Source organism: Sminthopsis crassicaudata, chromosome 1, assembly GCF_048593235.1.
Source record: "Sminthopsis crassicaudata isolate SCR6 chromosome 1, ASM4859323v1, whole genome shotgun sequence".
In the NCBI taxonomy this organism is placed as follows: Eukaryota; Metazoa; Chordata; class Mammalia; order Dasyuromorphia; family Dasyuridae; genus Sminthopsis; species Sminthopsis crassicaudata.
The window spans coordinates 32,832,098-32,853,185 of NC_133617.1; the positions used below are offsets into that span (position 1 = coordinate 32,832,098).

The 21,088-nt window shown below is 41.5% G+C and overlaps 1 protein-coding gene across 1 annotated transcript in view; it reads left to right on the forward strand.

Annotated features, from left to right (window-relative positions):
• Window positions 1-19,987, forward strand: part of MLXIP (MLX interacting protein) — a 66,707-nt gene extending 46,720 nt beyond the window's left edge. The window contains exons 12-17 of the mRNA XM_074298199.1: window positions 6,873-6,997; window positions 8,380-8,481; window positions 8,598-8,725; window positions 8,897-9,020; window positions 13,904-14,033; window positions 14,152-19,987. Of these exons, the coding sequence (XP_074154300.1) occupies window positions 6,873-6,997; window positions 8,380-8,481; window positions 8,598-8,725; window positions 8,897-9,020; window positions 13,904-14,033; window positions 14,152-14,282 (740 nt within the window). The 3' untranslated portion in view covers window positions 14,283-19,987. The remainder of the gene's footprint in view (window positions 1-6,872; window positions 6,998-8,379; window positions 8,482-8,597; window positions 8,726-8,896; window positions 9,021-13,903; window positions 14,034-14,151) is intronic.
• The last annotated feature ends 1,101 nt before the right edge of the window (window positions 19,988-21,088 follow it).

The window sequence follows — 21,088 nt, forward strand, 5'->3', positions numbered from 1 at the left end:
AATCATGAGAAATTAAAAGTTCTCCCCCTTTCTCCTCCCTTACATACCAGTGAATTCCTTCCCCCCTTTTTTTTCCCCTCCTCCAACCCTAAAAAGCAGAGCCAGCCCACCTCCCAGTACTCTGCAAAGAGGTAAAGGCTCTACAGGTAACCCCAACAGCATGCAACTGGGTGCTTCCCTGAAAGTTTACCTGTCCAGGGGTCTCAGTGTTCCCTTTCTATCAGAGATTCTCAAAAAACCTCTCTGACCAGCAACCTATTCCCTGTAGAATAAAAAAAAAAAAAAAAAAAAAAAAGCTACGCGGAGGACAGTTTTTCATCTTTTTTGTTTCAGTATTTCTGGCTAGTTGGTAACATCAGTTTGCTTGACCCTTTCTTGTTTCCAAAGAGTATCTTTTTTGGGTATGGATTATCCCTTCTCTCTAAGCTCTTGTCCTCCTAGTATTTTCCTCTAAGAGCTTTCATCTCTTTATCTTTCACTTTGTTCCTTTGAGTTCATGCCACTTCATTTGTTTTCTATTCATTTTCCTTTGACTCTGCTTATAGTTGTTAGAATTGCTATCTTCTTTTGGAAGATCTTCAGATTTGTAATCACTTTCTATATTTGTCAGTGTTCTCTTTGATTTATCTCTCTCTCCAACTTTAGTTCTTTTATTGGGACTTTGTGCCAAGACCGGGCTCTGCTTCCTGTGATACATAAAGGGGTTGGGGGATTGGGAGGATTTCCCTTGAGTGGTGTCATCCTGGATTTGGATTCTGACCTCTACCTACTGTGCTTAGGGTCTCCTGGAGCTAGACATTCAGAGCCTTTCAGTTGGCACTTGTGTGTCTCTCTTGTACTGGCCCCAGCCTGGCTGTAGGGACCCCATTTCCTATTTGTTAATGAGTCAGCTTCTGGTTAACTTCTTGTGTAGTTTAGGGGCAGGGGAAATCACTTACTGTAGTTTCTCATTGGATTTCTTGATCACTATTTAGTGGCCTGCTTTCTGTCCAGCTCAAGAAACATATTCTGACAAACATGTCCATGTGGTTTTTTGTTTTTTTTTCTTCTAGTTCTTAAGAATCTACCAGAATTCAGAGAGGAAAGGGAACCATGTGTTCACAAATCCTGCCCCAAAATCGATTATTTTGTTTAATGAAGAACTAGAAACTAAAGAGATGTGCATCAGTTATGGCATGTCAATGGAATGGAATCGTGTTAGGAAATGATAATGGTCAGAATCATTGAAACTCGGGGTGACTTGATGCAGAATGAAGAGAACAGAACAAGGAAAACAATTATAAGAGCATCATAAAACTAAATGACCCTGAAAGCCTTAAGAACACTCATCTGTGTAGTGACTTCTGTGAATCCAGAGGACCGATACTGAAATGTGCTTCTCACCTCCTGGCAAAGAGGTGATGGACAATAATAGTAACAGCAGCAGGAGCAGCAGCTATTATTATTGTAGTGTTTACTCTGCTAGGTATCACACTAAGTACTTTATAACAACGACCCTGGGAGGCAGGCTGCTGTTTTTATCTTTGTTTTAAAGATAAGGAAACTGAGGCAAACTGGTGATGTGATTTGCCCAAGTTCACACAACTAATAAGTGTCTGGGGCTAAATATGAACTCAGGATTTCTGACTCCAGATCTATTATACAAAAAAAGGAGACATAGATTTTTTCGGACAGGGCTAACGTGGGAATGTTTTGTTTGACTATGCTTATTTGTTATAAAGGATTTGTATTTGAGAAGAAGAGTCTAGATCTAGAGAAAAAAATGTAATAATAAAACAAACCCTTCCTAAAAATAACTGCCAGGCCAAACCCTCTCTTTTCCTTTTTCCTTTCCTCTGCTTTGCCTTTCGTTTTTTCCTTTGCTCCAGGCTCATTCAACACAGTACTGTCTTAGGAACGTAGATTTAGAGCTGGAAAGGACTTCAAGGGCCATCACCCTTGTCTTACTGATGAGAAAACCGAAGCCTGGGCCCATTAAGCGACTTCTCTGTGGTCACCCAGATAGTGAGGGTCAGAGATAGAATGTGAACCCAGTTCCTGGACCTTCAGAGCCAATGCTCTTTCCTCTGTGCCTGCTGGTGTCTAGGCTCAAACTTGCCAGAGTGCTACCCATTAATAATGCCATTGGGAAATGTTTTTTAAAAATTTTCTTTTTGCAACCATTGTAGATAATGTTAATTTGTGGTGGTTTTCTAAATTGCTCTGCTGTAGCTATAGGGATCCTTTTCTATTTGAGTTTGACACTGCTGCTCCAAACTAGCTTTTTTTTTTCTTCTTTTATTATCTACCTCCACTTGTTTGTCATCATCTTGATCTTTGATCAATCTCTTCTCTTTTTGACTTCTCTAGAAGGCTACCACAATTGCTATCTCTTGAAACTCTTCAACAACATCAGCATTTGTTGCAGTAGATTTTTAGGCAGAGCCCTCTGAGCTGTTCTTTGTCTCTTTCTTGCAGGCATCATCCTTATTAACTCTGAAGACTTTTTGTCACTTTCCCCAGAAACTCACAACTGCTCACTGATCCCAATGGGTCATCTTGGCATTTCTGGTTCCGTATCATCCTTTAAACTCAGTGATCTTGTGGGCCAATAAAATCTCCAGATCTTTTTCAGATGGACTCCCATCTACCCGTGGTCTTCTTCCATTTTGTATTGGTAAAATTACTTTTGGAACTGTAAGACTTGGTACTTAAGACTAAATACCTTACTATTTAACTGAATCTCTGTACTAGTCTGTTGAAAAGTTTTAAAATCCTTATTCTGTCATCTAAAAGTATGTTAGCTTTCTCTCCTACTTTTGTGTCATCGTCTTGTGTCATGTGTTGATCAACATTCAACTTAGACATTTTTTTCCCAGGTAGAAAAGATTTTTTTAATCTTAAATTTTCCTTTTATTGTGAACTTAATCATCAATAGACATGTACATTTCAGTATGTAAACAAAATGATGACTTTATATGAAGCCATGAATTCATTTATTAAATATGATTTTCAGGTTTTTTAAAAAGTGCATATTAAATCCTAACGTAGATATTCAAATCCAAGGACACATTCATAGAGAACTCCCAAGAGATCTGCTTCCAAGATATCATCAAATTTTCTATTTTTGACCTCAGATTTATCTCCAATTATGCCCTTTTGCCCACTCTTATCTAAGGAGTATCCCTCGTAACAAAAAAATATTAAACTGTTAGTGTCTATTCTTGGGGTCTGTCCCTTTAACCTTTAAAATATTTCACATGATTGTACAGTTTTCTAGCCTATGTCTCTGTCAAATTAACAAAAGCATCATAGACTTCGTCAAGTGTTTTTCTGCAATCTAGGTAAACCCGTATATAAAACTGTTTTGATATATCAGTTTAGTCAGAAAAGGAAATGAAAAATTGGCAAAGTTTGCTCTTGATGCTGACCTGCCAGTTCCTTGGGATCACAAGAAAAAACTTTTATAACTTCTAATTACTTTTAATATTGTATATCCTTGAATTTTACCAGAAACTGAAGTCAAAGCTCTTAGTGGCCTATAATTTTCAGGCTCTGCTCTCTTAACTTTTTTGAAATTGGGACTTCTGCCATTCCTTGATCCCACCGTGCTTCTTTTAGGGCTCATTTGACAATTTTGTTGGTGTTATAGAATGTCATTTGTCTGTACTAATCAAGAGCAGCTTGGGGTTATGTTTTTATCTCTCTATTTCTATTGGGTTTCAGTTCTCTATTAGCTAGTTCTGTTCCATCCTTTCCAGTCCAGAAGCCATTCTCCTTAATAAAACAGGATTAAAGTCACAGTTGACTATTTCTACCTTCTCTATATTTTGTGTTATCATCTCATCAGTCTTTTAGACAACTTCCTGCCCCGTTCCTTATCACAGTTGTTTCACTTTTGTCTTTTCAGAATTTCCTTCTTGATAGTTTACCATTGCTTACAGGTCTGGCATCCCCTGAAAGGGTTTAGGCTGTGGAGTCCTACTTACCTTTTCTGTGAGCTTCTTAAAATCTCTTTTTTCAAGGACTGTTGAAGAATGCTACCCCTTCGTGGTCAGAATGAACTTAATATGCAAAATGTGAAATACAAGTTTTGGATGTGGCCCAAGTGGGAATCTGTTTTGCTTAACTATATTTGTATGATATAACTTTTTTGTATTTCTTTTTCTTTCTTTTTTTTTCTTTGTGTGTGTGTGTGTATGTGCAGGGATGGGATAAGAAGGAGAAAAAAAACCAAATGTTTGATAATTGAAAAAAAAATTTTAAGATTTGTTCTTTCACAATCTATTCTTGGCTTTCATTTCCTTTATCACAGATTTCAAAGTGGAATAGTAATTTCTCCTTAAGGTTCCCATTATTTCACCCAAGCAGTTAGATCTCTTCAATAGTGACAGTCATGTCCAGGTCCCCCTTAGTCATTTCACCATTTTTTGAAGGTTGACATTTTTGAAGCAGGGCAAGAAATGGTAAGGTCCTCTGCCTTTGGCAAGAAAAGAACCCCTCACCAAGGATCTGGATAATTGAATCCTCATCATGATTCTATCACTCCTGTTTTAAGCTTGTCATCACTTCCTCAAACTCATTTATTTGTCTGTTTCTACTTTCTGTCCAGGTGGTTTCCACTGTGCCCTTATGATGCTTTTCTTTATCTTCACTAAAATACCCTCCACCAAGTTTCTGCCCTTTGGTTCCCAGCTTTTCTTAACATGAGTCTATCTTTATCTTTTTTTTTTTTCTTTTTCTTTTTTTATTAATTTTATAATTATAATTTTTTGACAGTACATATACATGGGTAATTTTTTTTAACAACATTATCCCTTGTATTCATTTTTCCAAATTTTCCTCTCCCTCCCCTAGATGACAGGCAATCCCATACATATTAAATGTGTTACAGTATAACCTAGATACAATATATGTGTATAAAACCAAATTTCTTTTTGCTAAGAATTGGATTCCAAAGGTATAAATAACCTGGGTAGAAAGACAGTAGTGCAAACATTTTACACTCAAGTCCCAGTGTTCTTTATGAGTCTATCTTTTTAATATACAATGCTACAGTCTCTCTTTTTACTTATCCTCTTTTATTTTAATAAAGTCTACCCTTCCAGAACCATGTTGCAATCATGGGTCCTATCCCATCAATTTTTTCTGATGCTTGTGAGGGCTGATTTGTTGCCTAGTATTAATATCTCTAGTTCACCGTGTTTGTATATTGTATATGTATAACTGAGACCATGTGTTTTCTGGTCTCCTATCAGCTTCTGCTTCTTGCTTCCTACTCTGTAGCTACTCTTTATGAAATTTAGCTCAGTAAATACATACAGACATGCATATATATATGTTCTTTTCTTTTTTTTCTCCCAGTTTAAAGCTCTTATTTATTTGCAAAGTTTTAGGAAAATATGTAGGGGTTTTTTTTTTTTTTTTACCAGCCTTGGCACACTATCCCTGACCATGAGTGTTCAATTCCTTATATTTGTGTATTGATTTAGTAAAATGCCAAGCTGATAAGATCACATTGTGGAAAGTTCTCAAGGTTGTGCAAATGGATTTGACAAGAATGTTGGATTTGAACTTCATTGTGGACAAGTATAATTTAATGCATTTAAGGAAAAACCATTTACAATTCACCTCCGAAATGATAATTTCTGAGATTTCTGAGTGTTCAGGTATAGGTCAGAAAAAGATCTTAAAGACCCAGATTGTTTCTAAAGATAAATACTTATTATTTCTTAACGATATTGTGGCATTAAATGAAACATTGTCCATATATTGCTTTCTGACTGTAAGTGATATGTAAATGTAAACTGTTATTTGAATATCCATAGTCTTGTCAGAGGTAGAGTTCAGGTTGAATCTGTTACTTTGGCAATCCTTTTGGGTTCACATGAAGGCAGATGTTATTCTGGGTCCATTGGAAACCATTTTTTCACTAAGTAGAACTCTTTATGTTTATATTCTTCAATCTTTGGTAAAGAAGAAGGGAAAATCTTTGTGAATTGACTAATTTTGTGGTATTAAAATTTAGTGTAAATGTTTGATTTATTTGGAAGCTTGGAAGCTTGTAGAAAGACCTTCCGTCTATTATTTGCTGAACTGTTTTGTTTGGGTTCCATTTCTTTTTTTCCTCATCAGACATACTTGTATTTTTTAAAATTTAAAATTATTATTTTTCCCATCAATTACATGTAAAAACAATTTTTAACGTACTTTAAAAAAAATTTTTAGTTCCAAATTCTTCCCTTCCCCTCTCATTGAGAAGATAAGTCACAAGTCACATTTTCATGTTTGTCATGTTGTAAAAGAAGACACAGACAAACACAAGAATAAAGGAGAAAGTATGCTTCAGTCTGCAATTAGACTTCATCAATTCTTTTTCTAGATATAGATAGCATTTTTCATCATAAATTCTTCAAAATTGTCTTGGATCATTGCATTGCTGAGAATAACTTAAGTCATTCATAATTGATCATGATATAATATTGCTGTTACTGTATACAATGTTATCCTAGCTCTATCCACTTCACTTTATATGGATGTCTTTCAAGGTATGTTTTTTTTCAATCTATTTGCTCATCATTTTTAATAGCACAATAGTGTTCTCTCACAATCACATACAACAACTTGTTCAGTCATTCCCTGTTTGATGGACATCCCCTCATTTTTTAATTCTTTGCCACCACAAAAATAACTGTTATAAATATTCTTGTACACATAGGCCCTTTTTTTTTTTTAATCTCTTTGGGATACAGATCTTAATAGTGGTATTGTTTGGTCAAAAGGTATGCATGGTTTTATAGTCTTTTGGGCATGGTTCCAAATGGTTCTACAGGATGGTTGAATCAATATATTGGGTTTCATTTCTAAGAAGAGTTTGTATTCTTGCTTTTCAGGCCGAGATTGTCCGAACTCTGGTCAGGCCTCTCCTTGTGCATCTGAACAAAGCCCCAGTCCTCAGTCTCCCCAGAACTGCTCAGGGAAATCCACTACAGACCCCCCAAATGTGGCTGCATTCAAGGTATCTCATTCTCTGGTTTGGGGTCCCTTTGGAGATGGTGAAAGAGAGAGGGCAGCTAGGAACCCATGAGGCACTTCTCTATTGTGGATAAGCACTCTAGGGCTAGATTAGGAAGGAGAGCTGGAACAAGCTCAATAGATCTTGAGAGCTAAAGCATCGTAGCTTCTTTGTGCCATCTTCTTTCTAAGTGAGCCAGTTCTTTCATCTGTCAGGAATCAGGTTCTACCAAGTGCTATTGAGAAGGTTCTCCAATATCTATTGCTTGGTAATGATGAGTAAGCCTGACTCACCCCTACTCTGTAAGTCTCAGTAGCTCCAGAATCAAATGGGAACTCTTCCCTAATCACTTCCTTCTTACCTGTCCAGTCTTCTTGCACTTGATTGCACTCCACATATTCTGCAACCTACCCGTGCTAGCCACCTTCTTATTCTACGTTTATCACTCTCGGCTTTCTCTGATGCTTAGGATGTTTTCCCTTCTCACTTTTGCCTCTTCCTTCAAGACTGAATGCATCCCACTTTCCACAAGAGCCTTTCTCAGTCCCCCCCATCTGTTAGCACCTTTACTTGAGCTTTGTCTCCTTGTGTTATCTCGCCTTCAAGAACATGAATTCCTTTTTTTTTAAATTAATTTTATAATTATAACATTTTTGACAGTACATATGCATAGGTAATTTTTTACAACATTATCCCTTGCACTCACTACTGTTTCGAGTTTTTCCCCTCCTTCCCTCCACTCCCTCCCCTAGATGGCAGGCATTCCCATACATATTAAATATCTTATAGCATATCCTAGATACAATATATATGTGCAGAACCGAATTTTGTTGTTGTTGTTGTTGCAAAGGAAGGATTGTATTCGGAAGCTAAAAAAAATCTGGGGAGAAAAACAAAAATAATGCTAACAGTTTACACTCATTTCCCAGTAAGAGCATGAACTCCTTGAGAGCTAGGACCGTGGTGTGGCTTTTCTTTGTATTCACAGTGCTTTAGCATGGTACCTGGCACATAGTAAACAATTTAATTAATGCTTCCGAACTGCCCTCTCTATCTATGAGAAGGACCAACCACATTTGCTGAGGATTGTATCTTTTGGTAAGAGTCAGAGAAGAGTTATACATCAACCAATTTTGATCTGTTCCAGACTTGGGAACTCTGTGGCAGTGTTTATAAAAAGTATCTTGGCTTTCTGATGACTTCAGTGGGTTGTATTTTTTTTAATTTTCTTTCCAAATGCAGTATTATTACCAGTCAAGAGAAACATTTGCAACTAACTCTCTTATGTAAGGTTGATCACATTAAAATATGAGGCAGCAAATACAAGTTCTAGTCCCAAGGGGGCCCAGTGTAGTCAGGTGTAACACATCTGCTTCCTCAATCAGAGCCGGAGAATGAAGCACATATCAGCTGAACAGAAGAGACGTTTCAACATTAAGATTGGCTTTGGAACCTTAAACAGTTTGATCTCCAACAACTGCAAATTGGTAAGTTGACTGAGAACATGGGGATGGTTCTTGGAAGTCTTATGCACAGGAGGGAGCTTTTTGCCTTCCCCTCTGTCACTGGGCTCACTGAGAGGGCCGACTTTCCCTTTCTGTAGACCAGCCACGCCATCACCCTGCAGAAAACAGTAGAGTACATTGCCAAACTTCAGCAGGAGAGAAGCCAGATGCAGGAGGAAGCGCGGCGCCTTCGGGAGGAGATTGAGGAGCTAAACGCCACCATCATGTGAGACACCGCCTTAGGCACGGTGGGGTCAGAGAACATTTCCCATCAGGATGCTGAACATCAGAAAGTGGGGAAACTGGGGTCTTTCTAGCCCCCATCACCATGGAGGATGCCTGAGCTCAGGTGACTGACTCAGAATTATTTAGCATATTTCTGACCTTGTTGTTTCAGCTCCTGTCAGCAGCAGCTCCCTGCCACAGGGGTCCCTGTGACTCGTCGCCAATGTGATCATATGCGGGACATGTTTGATGATTATGTAAAAAGTCGGACTCTACAGAATTGGAAGTTCTGGATTGTATCTTTTGTTTCATTCTGTCCCCGAGCCCTGGGCCCTATCAGAATCTACTGGATGGGGAGGGGGGAGGGAAGTGGAGGAGGACAGGAGAGGAAATTACAGAGAAATAACACTTCTTGTTCTTCAGAAGCATCCCCAAGAATTGTTGTCAGTGGGTTTTCATTGAGTTTATTGAGGTAGTTAACTCCACTGGGTCTGGCAGAGTAGAGAGGCCTGGCCGGGGATTTGGTGAGATGGTCCTCAGGTTCCTTGTTCCAGTGATGGGAGTTAGTCCGAGTCCTTGCTAGCAAAGGATATTGCCCATCAGGAAGTTTGCTTATAGGATCCCAGGACTTAAGAGTCAAAAGAATCATTTAGTCCAAGAACCTCATTTCAGAGACATATCAGCTGATCCCAGCATCAAGGGGAAGTGCTTGGGGACACAGGCAGGTGGCCAGGCCAGTCTGAGGTGCTGAATCCTGAACTAGTTCTTGCTCCCCAGCTTAGAAACTGCATGGCGTGGGGAGGAAAGTGGGGGCCAGGGCATAGGGAGGTGATTGGGAAGGATATATGGCAGCATAGGGCCACCACATAGCTCCAGGCCACTTTGGTTCTGCCTCTGAAACATCTGCAAAACCTGAGTGAGCTGCTTTATCAGTGGTTTTAGTGCTGATTCTCGGAGATGATAGCCTTCCAGAGAGACTTAATCGGTACCCATCTTTATGGTGGCAAGTTATATGCATAAGGCAATTTGAAAGAACATATAAATACTGACTTTAGTTTCACTACTTCAGTTTACTTTGGTTTATTCGTGGGTACCATGCATTCTTGTTTTAGTCACCAAGCAATCAAAATGAGTCAGTATTCTCCTGAGTAAAACAGCTTAATTGCAGTGCATCTAACTTTCTTCATTTCTTTAAAATTAATTATTTAGATTAAATTTTTACATTGGAAAAAACAACCTTCCCCTCACAGAATTTACATTCTATAGTGGTCACACAGTGTCAAATATAAATGCCCCTTTTAGATCTTGTATCAGAAATAAGTCACACTATTTAACAAGTTTATCTCAATTCAGATAAAAAGATTAGACACTTATATACATGTATATGTATAGTGTCTAATTTTTTTTAATCGCCATATGACGAGACAATGTGCAATGAACTGAACAGAGGCCACAGAGCCACTTACTGAGAGAGTTGTAGTGGGGATTGTTTTTCTTTTTAATAGTAGCTTTTATTTTTATTTTTATTTTTATTTTATTTTATAATTATAACATTTTTTGACAGTACATATGCATGAGTAATTTTTTACAACATTATCCCTTGCACTTACTTCTATTCAGATTTTTTCCCTTCCTCCCCCAACCCCCTCCCCCCAGATGGCAGGCAGTCTTATATATGTTAAATATATTACAGTATATTCTAGATACAATATATGTGTGTAGAACCGAATTTTTTGTTGCACAGGAAGAATTGGATTCAGAAGGTAAAAATAACAGTTTACATTCATTTCCCAGTGTTCCTTCTCTGGGTGTAGCTGGTTCTGTCCATCATTAATCAATTGGAATTGGATTAGCTCTTCTCTGTGTTGAAGAAATCCATTTCCATCAGCATACATCCTCGTACAGTATCATTGTTGAAGTGTATAATGATCTTCTGGTTCTGCTCGTTTCACTCAGCAACAGTTGATTTAAGTCTCTCCAAGCCTCTCTGTATTCCTCCTGCTGGTCATTTCTTACAGAGCAATAATATTCCATAACCTTCATATACCATAATTTACCCAACCATTCTCCAATTGATGGACATCCATTCATCTTCCAACTTCTAGCCACTATGAAAAGGGCTGCCACAAACATTTTGGCACATACAGGTCCCTTTCCCTTCTTTAGTATTTCTTTGGGATATAAACCCAGTAGTAGTATGGCTGGATCAAAGGGTATGCACATTTTGATAACTTTTTGGACATAATTCCAGATTGCTCTCCAGAATGGCTGGATTCTTTCACAACTCCACCAACAATGCATCAGTGTCCCAGTTTTCCCACATCCCCTCCAACATTCATCATTATTTGTTCCTGTCATCTTAGCCAATCTGACAGGTGTGTAATGATACCTCAGAGTTGTCTTAATTTGCATTTCTCTGATCAATAGTGATTTGGAACACTCTTTCATATGAGTAGAAATAGTTTTAATTTCATCATCTGAACATTGTCTGTTCATATCCTTTGACCATTTATCAATTGGAGAATGGCTTGATTTCTTATAAATTAAAGTCAATTCTCTGTATTAATAGTAGCTTTTTATTGTCAAAATACATGCAAAAATGGTTTTCAAGGCAAAACCTTGTATTCCAAATTTTTCTCCCTCTCTTCTTCCTCCTTACCTCCCCTAGACATCAAGTAAGTTAAATATGTGCAATTCTTCTAAACATATTTCCACCTTTATCAGGCTGCACAGAAAAAATTATATAAAAAGGGGAAGAAAATGAGAAAGAAAAACAAAAAAAAAAAAGCAAACAAGAACAAAACAGATGAAACTGTTACGCTTTGATCCACACTCAGACTCCATAATTCTCTTTCTGGATGCAGATGGCTCTTTTCCACAAGTCTATTGGATTTGCCCTGAACCACCTTACTATTGAAAAGAGCCAAATCTATCACAGTTGATCATCATATAATCTTGTTGTTGCTGTGTACAATGTTCTCTTAGTTCTAGTCACTTCACTTAGCGTCATTTCATGTGAGTCTCTCCAGGCCTCTCAAATCATCCTGCTGGTCATTTCTTATAGAACAACGATACTCTATAACATTCATGTACCATAATTTATTCAGCCATTCCCTAACAGATGAGCATCCACTGTTTCCAGGGCTGCCACAAACATTTTTGCACATGTGGGTTACAAATTCTTGGGGAATTGTTTTTCTAACGTTGATTGGACAGGGTTGCTGAGACACAGCTTGACATGGCATGTTCTTCTTTTTTTTTTTTTTTTTTTTTCCCCTATTTTTTTTTTTTAATTTTATTTTATTTTATAATTATAACATTTTTTTGACAGTACATATGCATGGGTAATTTTTTACAACATTATCCCTTGCACTTACTTCTATTCAGATTTTTTCCCTTCCTCCCCCAAACCCCTCCCCCCAGATGGCAAGCAGTCTTATACATGTTAAATATATTACAGTATATTCTAGATACAATATATGTGTGTAGAACCGAATTTTTTGTTGCACAGGAAGAATTGGATTCAGAAGGTAAAAATAACAGTTTACATTCATTTCCCAGTGTTCCTTTTCTGGGTGTAACTGATTCTGTCCATCATTGATCAATTGGAATTGGATTAGCTCTTCTCTATGTCGAAGAAATCCACTTCCATCAGCATACATCCTCGTACAGTATCATTGTTGAAGTGTATAATGATCTTCTGGTTCTGCTCGTTTCACTCAGCACATGGCATGTTCTTCTAATTTAAATTTTTTTTTCCTTCTGTAGCAGCTCCTTAGTATTTTTGAGTAAGGTCATGACATTATCATACTTACATATTAAAATCTTTCTTTGACACCAGCTTTAAAGAAGCTAGGCCAATTAGAAGGCTGTTTTAACAAGGGACCATGGGAAGATGATCAGTATCTGAACTAAAATGCCAATGACATTGTGAATGATGAAAAAATGATCCGGGATAAAGAACCTATAGGATCTAGCAATTAAAACTGAAGCAAAGATAATTCTGAAGACAGAGCAGTGACAAGGTCAGTTCTGAACACACGTTTAGGAAGTCAATAAGTTTCTGGATAGAGGTATCTAGCAATCGTTTGGGAATACAGGACTGGAATCGAGGGAAGGGATTGGGGCTGGATATGTGAATTCAAGTGTCATCTACAGAGAGTTCATAATTAGTTCCATAGCAATGACTTAAGTGATAATGGAAAGAGTATTGGAAAAGAAGAGAAGGACCCAGGGAAGAACCTTAAAGGAAACTCAAATTTAGGACACAGGAAAAGGATGGCCAGTGAAAGAGACTGAGGATTTGTGGTGTTAGGGAGGAAGAGAACCATGTATGAGCAGTATCTTGGACAACCAAAAAAAAGTGAGAGTATTCAAAGAGAGGAGAGGGGTCAACTTCCAGATGCAATAAGAAAGTCAGAAATGATGAGAAAAGGCCATTGGTTGTGGCAAATAAAAAGGAATCTGGTGACCCAACAGAAACCAGTTTCAGTAAAGCAGTAGAGTTTGCAGCCATAGTGGTGGCTGAATTGAGGCAGGGTGTAAGGAAATGGAGGCAGAGGGTAAAGAGGAAGAAGAGACAAGATGATGGCGCCAAAGAATGACAAGAGCAAGGGAAAAGTTTTTGTTTTAGGTAAAGGAAGACTTGCGTATGTTTGTAGCCAGGGGACAAAGTGCCAGTAAAGAAGGAGCATTTTCTATTATTTTGTTTGTGACAAGAACTGTCCTGCATTAATTTGGAGCTTTCTACCCATCAGTTACAGAATCTAAGATGTTTAGAAACTACATGGAGAAAGGCATTTTTAGTCCAACATTGACTTTGTGGGCATAGAAGGTAGTGTAGTAGAGTGGGATGAACAACAAGTGCTGAATTTGGAGCGGTGGGTCTCAAGTTCAGATCCATGTCTACCAGTTACAAAGGCAAGTCATGTCATCTCTCCAGATCTAAACTTTTTCACCTTTGAAATGAGGGGCTCAAGACTAGGTGACCTCTAGGGCTCTGTCCAGTCGTAGTATTGTCACCCTTGGATCCCAGCCCTCTCTTGTGTGATGTTGGTGGCCATCTCAGGAGGTCAGTAAGAGATTAAAGGGAAAACCCCAGGAGGAGGGAAGAAGGGCATCAGATGGTCCCTTAACCCTCGGTGGTTCTCATGTTTTCCTTAACCTACGTGCTGGGCAGTTCAGCATCATCATCAAACCATTGTTTGAGTCGTTCAAGGGCATGGTGTCAACCACCAACCTGCACGAGCTCCATCAGAGCGCACTCTCCTGGCTGGACCAGCACTGCTCCCTCCCTGTTCTCAGGCCAAGTGAGTGGGCGGCTCGTCATCCCCAACAGGGTGGTTGGGGGGGGTTGCTGGGGGGAAAGGTGCATGTCGTCGGGGCTGTGTGGCGGAGCTAAGTCCCCTCATCCCTCGTCTCCTGCAGTGGTTCTGCTCGCCCTCCGCCAGCTGAGCACGACCACCTCCATCCTCACGGACCCATCACAGTTACCGGAGCAAGCCTCGGAGGCTGTCACCAGGATCGACAAGAGGACGGGGGCCTCGCAGCAGCCCTGAACCTCTGCCGCCAGCTCAGGGATCCCAGAGCCCGGCTCCTTGGCTTCTCCCCAAACTCCGCTTCCCTGCCTCCGTGGGACTTGCCTCTGATAACAGTTTGCATCTCAGCAGAAATGCCCAGCTCAGGTTTGTAGCAGGTCGGGGTCCTGCCCACAGCAATAGCCCGTCTGCTGGAACTCGGCATGATGGGGTTCCTGCGCTTTGTGACCTCAGGCATCCGCTTCTCTGGGATTCAGGTGGCGAGAGCTGGTCCAGAAAAAGGGAAATGTCTGTGCTTGATCAGCCTGGGCCCGACCCTACTTCACTCCAGACCAGTTTTTCTGGAAGGCTGGGGGAGTACAATGATTTCAGGATAAAAAAAGGGAGACTCCATCCTGTGGTTGGTTAAAGCCTTCGCATGCCCATCTGTGTTTCCAGACTCTGGGCTCGTGTTTCTCTCTCTGTACTTTGTGGTGGTGAGGAGGGCTGCTTTTCTCTGACTCCACCTCTCCTGATGTAGCATTTGGAAGGTGTCTGCCGGCAACTTCGACAGGCACCTGTAGCTTGTAAATACACTTAGATTTCTGCGCGGCCGCTGCTGCAGGCCACCTGATCTCACTGCATGGCAGGGAGTTGGGGGGGAGGGAGGGAGTGCCTTCTTGGGGAGCGCTCAGGCTGCCTCAAGAACCAAGTCATTCTGGGGCAGGGATAGAAGAACAAGAAAAGCTGCTGCCTCCATCTGGAAAATAGTGGTTTGGAGAGATAGCAGGCCATGGGGCGGCTTATGTATTATCAGGGATATATGATATCCCTGATATGAGAACTGAGTGCGGGGGTAGGAGGCTCGCAGCCTTCCCGGCAACTGGGATATCCACTGTTTCCCTCCGTTGGCTTGTGAGCTTCAGTTACTAAAGGGATTGAGAGCCTTTTACAAAATAGAGAAGAGGCTCCCAGAAGAAGCCACTGTTCTTAAACATCAGTTTCTGAAAAGCCAGGTCCTGTCTTACTCTCTTCCTGGTCAGCGCAGCCTCTATCCAAGATTAATCTTCCACAGCCTCTCAACCCAAGATTTTCGGACCAAAGAAATTCCTCTGGGCAAAGTCTGAGCAAAGGGAACCCATCTAGCTCCCTGTTCAGGTGGTTGAGGTTTTGTACTGGATAGGTCTTTGGAGGCATCTGTGGATCGGGAGGTACCTGAGCCCCTGATCCAGGGAGAGGTCCCACACGTGGGAATTGGTCCATCTGCAAGTGACTGGCTGTGTTGGTAGGGTGGATCTTTTAAATAGAGAAAAGCTCCCATTAGGATCGAAAGCACTCGAAATGTGTGGTGTGCAGAAGCTTGCTTCCTAGCCGGTGATCCTCCATGGAGGCTGCTTCCACGTGGCCTCTGTCACCATCAAAGAGCTTTACTCCAGCCGTGAAAGCCCGCCCTGCTGCTGCTGCTTCCAGCTACTTGGGGAGAGGGGGGGGGGGATTAATTTCCCAGTCCTTGGGAAAGTGTCCCATTGTTCTCCTTTTAAAAATATGCCGGAACCACTTAATTTTTCCTGAAGGTGATAGGTAAGAGGCTGCTTTCTTCACTCACTACTGCCGGGATTAGGCAGTGAGCATCATATGTGTGACGGCAGAGCTAATCCTTCAGAGTTCTGGGTGGTCTTCTAAGCTCCCCCCTTCTCTCATCCACATTTCCACTGCAGTATAGGTAAAACTAAGTACATTTTATTTCCACCATTTGGGGGCCTGATTTGCATAGAAAGTAATCTTAAGTTTCTCTGATAAATCCCCCTCCAGGCCAAGGACACATCTCAGCATTCAGTTATCCTTCTTTGGACTTGCTTCCTGATTGGGAATTTGGAAAAAGGACTGCAGCAGTAGCACAAAGTCCTTAGGGAGTTACCTACCCTTCGATGTGGATTAGGAACGTTCAGAGAAGCTCACAGAAGAAGCTGCAAGGGAGAAAGAGGGCTGGTAGGGCTTTCCTGAAAGAGAAAGACTTTTCCCAGAGGAGGCTTGTCCCTCAGAGTAGAGTAGGAGAGGAGAGATGTCCCTCCTCTGAGAACTTTAATTCAGATCAGCAGCAGATCAAAAGGGAATTTAGCCACCCACCTTTCTAGATTTGACTGCCCCTCAGAGCCAGCTGTTCCTTGAAGTTTTCTCTGGCAAACCCATTCTTCACAGGATCAGACCCCTTTCAGCCTAGTGTGAGTTATCCAGAGTGAAAATGAATACTGCTTGGGAGTTGGGGCAACAGAGAGAGAGCAAGTGGTGAAGAGGAACGCAGCCTTGGCTTTTGTCTCTCCAGCCACTCTGCAATGGCTTCTTGGGCTGTTGGGGAAGGGGCCTGAGCCCGAGCTGCCCAATAGTACTTCAGAAGGGGGATGGGAGTGGGAAGGGGACTGGGGTTGTGGGTAAGGAGGGGACAAGCAGACTTTCAATCTTCTCCAAATGTGAAATTGGCGTTTTGCTTTTCTGACCTGCCTTTCCCTTCTAAATCAGTGTTCTCAAAATATTTAAGGCAGTAAGTAGGTTAGACTTCATGAAGTGTATGTGTATGTGAATACTCACAAATTGTATAATAAGGTGCATGTTTTCATTGTTTACCCATTTACTTAAATTCATTTATCCTGGTGCTCATGACAACCATGGTGATTAGGAAGCAGAGTTGTAACTGGGACTTCAGAGATGGTAGGCCCTGAAGTTTTCCTCTGAAGATCACCTCTGATTGGGCTTGAATTTGCCTTCTCTTGCCAACTTGCTGGACAGAGAATGGTTGGGAAATTCTAGGGTTTTGATCTGCTGATTCGGTGCAGGATCTGGGATTGTTTTAGCCAGCTGCCCCGGGAAATAGACAGAGAGCAACTCTGACCTTATATCTGTGATTTGTTTACACTCACTTTTCCCCTTTCTCTCCCTTTCTCCTAAAGAAACAGCTGAGTCTTTTGAGGGGAAAAAAAAATCAGAAAAGTCCCCTCTGCCACACAAATCTCAGAAAGTGCTTTTCTAATACCTAACATCTCTTTGATCAGCATTATCAGTTCTTGTTTCATGATGAGCATCGGAAGCGTGAAGACGTTGGCTAAAGCGGACGTTCAGTGGGGTTTTCTGTGCATTCTGACTTTGGTGCACTTCCTCCCACCACCCTCTCCCAGCCTCCTCCCACATCCCTCCACGTGGGTTTACATAATCTGAATGATGCTTTATTGCCTAATTAGGGTTGCCTTCATCATGCTGCAGGATGGTGTTTGGGTTTCTGTTTTCCACAGGACAAATAAAGTGTTCATGAGGAGAGAATGTCACCAGTAGAAAGCCAGTGAGTAGAGAGGAGTGCGAGAACATAAGGCAGGTGTGAGAAAAACGCCCAAGAGTGCCAAATATGCCTGATGCAGCCCAGAGCCCAGCCCAGGCTGGCTTGTAGGCGGTTGTCAGTTCTGTCTGGGAAGGCTCTGCTTAGCTCCTTCCATCCGGCGCTCCTCTGGAGATCACATCCTCGGGAAGTAGTCTCCATAATCCAGGGCTGAAGCAAGCCTGGTCTCCCATCTTCGACCAGAGCAGGTGGAAAAAGAGTGCCCAGATGCCTGGCACTCTCAGGCGGGCTGCAGAGGAGCATCTGCCAAAATGTTGTTGTGAAAGCTTCCCCGTTCTCCAAGGCTGCCACTTTGGCCCTGTTGTTTTCTCTTCTAAGAGTCTTATGGACTCGGGGAAAGTTTCCCTAAGTACTGATGATGCCCACTGGGGGAAATAGGAAGGGTAGGGATCGCTAGGGAGCTTAAGGGGGTTGTGGTAGCCATGGCAACAAAGCATCCTGCAGGTCCAAGGCTGAGACAACATTGGTCATGATGGCTCCACTCTCGTGCCTTTCCTCCTCTCTTCCCTAGAGATCAGGGCCAAAACCAGATGAGGATGCTAACCAATACACCTCAGGGACTCCAGACTTCTGTTTAATCTCCTGTCTTGGGTGTTAAGGGGGTCCAGTGAGACTTATTCTATGTACCCAAAGCCCAACTCTGTGTCTAGAAAGTGAAAAAGGCAGATGGAGTTTGCAGTGATGTTTTGCCTTGTTGGCCACGTTCTCTCCTGGGTTTAGGGTAGGCTGTGAGATGTGAAACCATCTGGCTCACTACTGGTTTTTCTGGTCTCGGTTCTTTCATATCTCACTTGCCACCAAGACAAGCAGATTAAGAAACCACTGCTGTGGATGCACAGAAGGTGATGCTCACTAACTACCTCTCTTTGGGTGGTGTCCTCCCCATGACATAGCATGTGTGCTCAGTCCCAGGCCATTTCCTCAAAAGCCCTTAGTTCATTTGTGTACACAGAAAAATGTCTCTAGTTTTCTGTGAGGGAGAGCTCCTTTCCTTGGGTGTCTCCAGCCAGGCTATGAGGAGAAGCGGTAAGTGTAAGAATCCAGAGCACTTTTTAAACTTATTCCAGCTCCTTCACCTCTGCGATCTCACCCCATCTTTGTGGTAACCCTGTCAGAAAGGCACAGCAAGTATTATCCCCATTTGACAGATGAGGAAATGGAAGTCTTGGGGACGTGGCCTGATTTTGGAAGGTGAAGGAGCCTCACTGTGATTGGCTCTTCATTTCAGTTATTGGGGAAAGGTTTTTACCTTGCCCAAGAAGATAGTAGAGGAAGTCTGGCTGTGAATTTGAAGTATTGAATAACCCATGGGGCCCATATGGAATCTGTGAAGGCCCTGGCCAAGGCTCCCAAAGCCTGTGGCACAGAAGGCTACCTGTGCTGGGGGAGAGGGAGACTCAGACTGAGGGAGGGGTCTGCCTTCCTAGCTCTTACCAAATGAGACTTTTGCTGGTGCTCACGAAAAAAATCAACTTGGGGGAAAAAGGGAAACTTTTGTTTTGAATGTCTTTTTTGTTTTTGTATAAATGGAATTTGAATTTTGTGTGACTCACTTCTTTTTATGGTCACCATATGACAATGCTTATTTTTTCCCTTGTTCCAACTTTCTCTCAGATGAGTGAGTCTGAAATCAGAGTCTGAGAAAGTTTGAAATATTTTTCTCTGGGTTTTATTTTGCTTTGATTTTTAGTAGAGATTAGGATGTCTCTGGAAGTATGAGAGTGAAAGGATTGAGGAGAAACTTTAGTTTTAAATATTTCAATATTAAGATTATAGAGTTGAAAAGGACCGCAGAGGTCTTCTATTCCAATCCCCTCATTTTTGATTTGAGGAAACTGAGATCAAGGGAGATTAAGTGATTTTACCCAGAGTCACTCGGGAAGTGCCAGACTGGGAATCTTATCTCTGGGCATCTTTACCTACGGTTTGCATTCTATTCATACACCAGGATGAGCTCTTAGCTTTCAGCAGTGAGGAATTCCTGGCCTCTCCCATCAGGCTCCCAGGAGCTCCTGGTGCTGACAAAAGGAAAACTGAATTCAGAGGCTTTTACTGTAGCACCACGGTGTGATATACTGTCACTTTCCTGGTTTTCGTTTCTTGCATAAGTGGTTTTATTGTGAGTTTTGTTCATTCTTTCAGGGTTCATTTCAGTAACTAGATTTGCTTTGGGATAGAACTTCAGAAAATAGAAACCTTTAGTCCTTTTGTCTTTGTGTGAAAGGCAGTCCCTCTGCGCCATACATCACCCCCTCCATTTTTCTGCTATCCAAAAGCACATTTCCACCAGCTGTATTCAACACTACAATGCATTTTTTTATGTATTTGCAGCCAAAACAATAAAAACTTATTTTTTGGAAGAGCTTGTGCTGTGAGTTGTATAATTTTTCAACTTTGATCATAGGAAGGTATGCTGAAAAAAGTGAGAAAAACCCTCTTTCAGTGGTAAATTGGGGAAAGGAAGAATAAAGGGGGCCAGATTGATAAAAGGGAGTGACCAAGCTTGTGAAGAAGCCCCCAGAACCCCCTGAGATCTGACCAAGGACCCCTACCAACAAGCTGCCACTCTGATGAGTTAAGTTAGCCTTTATGGAGGCACTTGAATGTGTGCAAAACACATGCATAGATGGTGGTCTCCTTTAGGCATCACAACAGTTGAAATATGTTCTGCTGAAAAAAAAAAATAAATGAGAAAAGGTCAGTGATTTGTCCATAGTCACATAAGCTAGAAATCTGGGACAGGATTTGAACTGAGGCTCAAGGCTAATCATGCTCCACACGCTGTGCCATTAAGGATGCTCCCACCAACTGACCCCACGTTTGGCCTTCCTCCATTTTCTCCAGAGTCCTGCATTCAGGAATCTCCTTGATGAATGACTCCCAGGCCATCCCAGAAGTTGCCCTTGGTGATTGTCCATATGACCCTGGAGGGAGGGCACCTGAAATGGCTCGAAGGCCACCCTTGCAGACACTCCCAAAAGTTAGAGCAACTTTGCTTAATTTCTACATTTACAGGTGCTTTTTTGATCCTCTTGGTGTTGGGAGGTGCTGTCTTAATTCAGGGAGATGCAGTTCCCAGAAGAGTTTCAGCAGCTTTGCCCCACACGCTGAGGTGACCCCCTGTAGCAGGAGGCCCCTTCCGGGCCCACCCCAATCCTGTGATCACACAGCCTGCTCCTGTCAGATCCAAATCTGTTGACTAAGGTGTTAGAAAGAGGCCCTCGTCTTATCGAACCGACTCATCTCATTCAAGGGGAAAATGTATATATCTTAAATAGAAAAAATATGAATTCATTACACAAAAGTTTCACTCAATGCTAGAAAGAAAACTGATGAATCCCAGGCTCCTTTTCTGCACTCGGCTTTGTTTTGCTAATGAACCAAATTTGAGGGTCCTTGGGAAGGACATTAGAGAGTCTGGATATATTGGGGAAGAGAGAGAGTCCTGTCCAGGCAGAGGAGG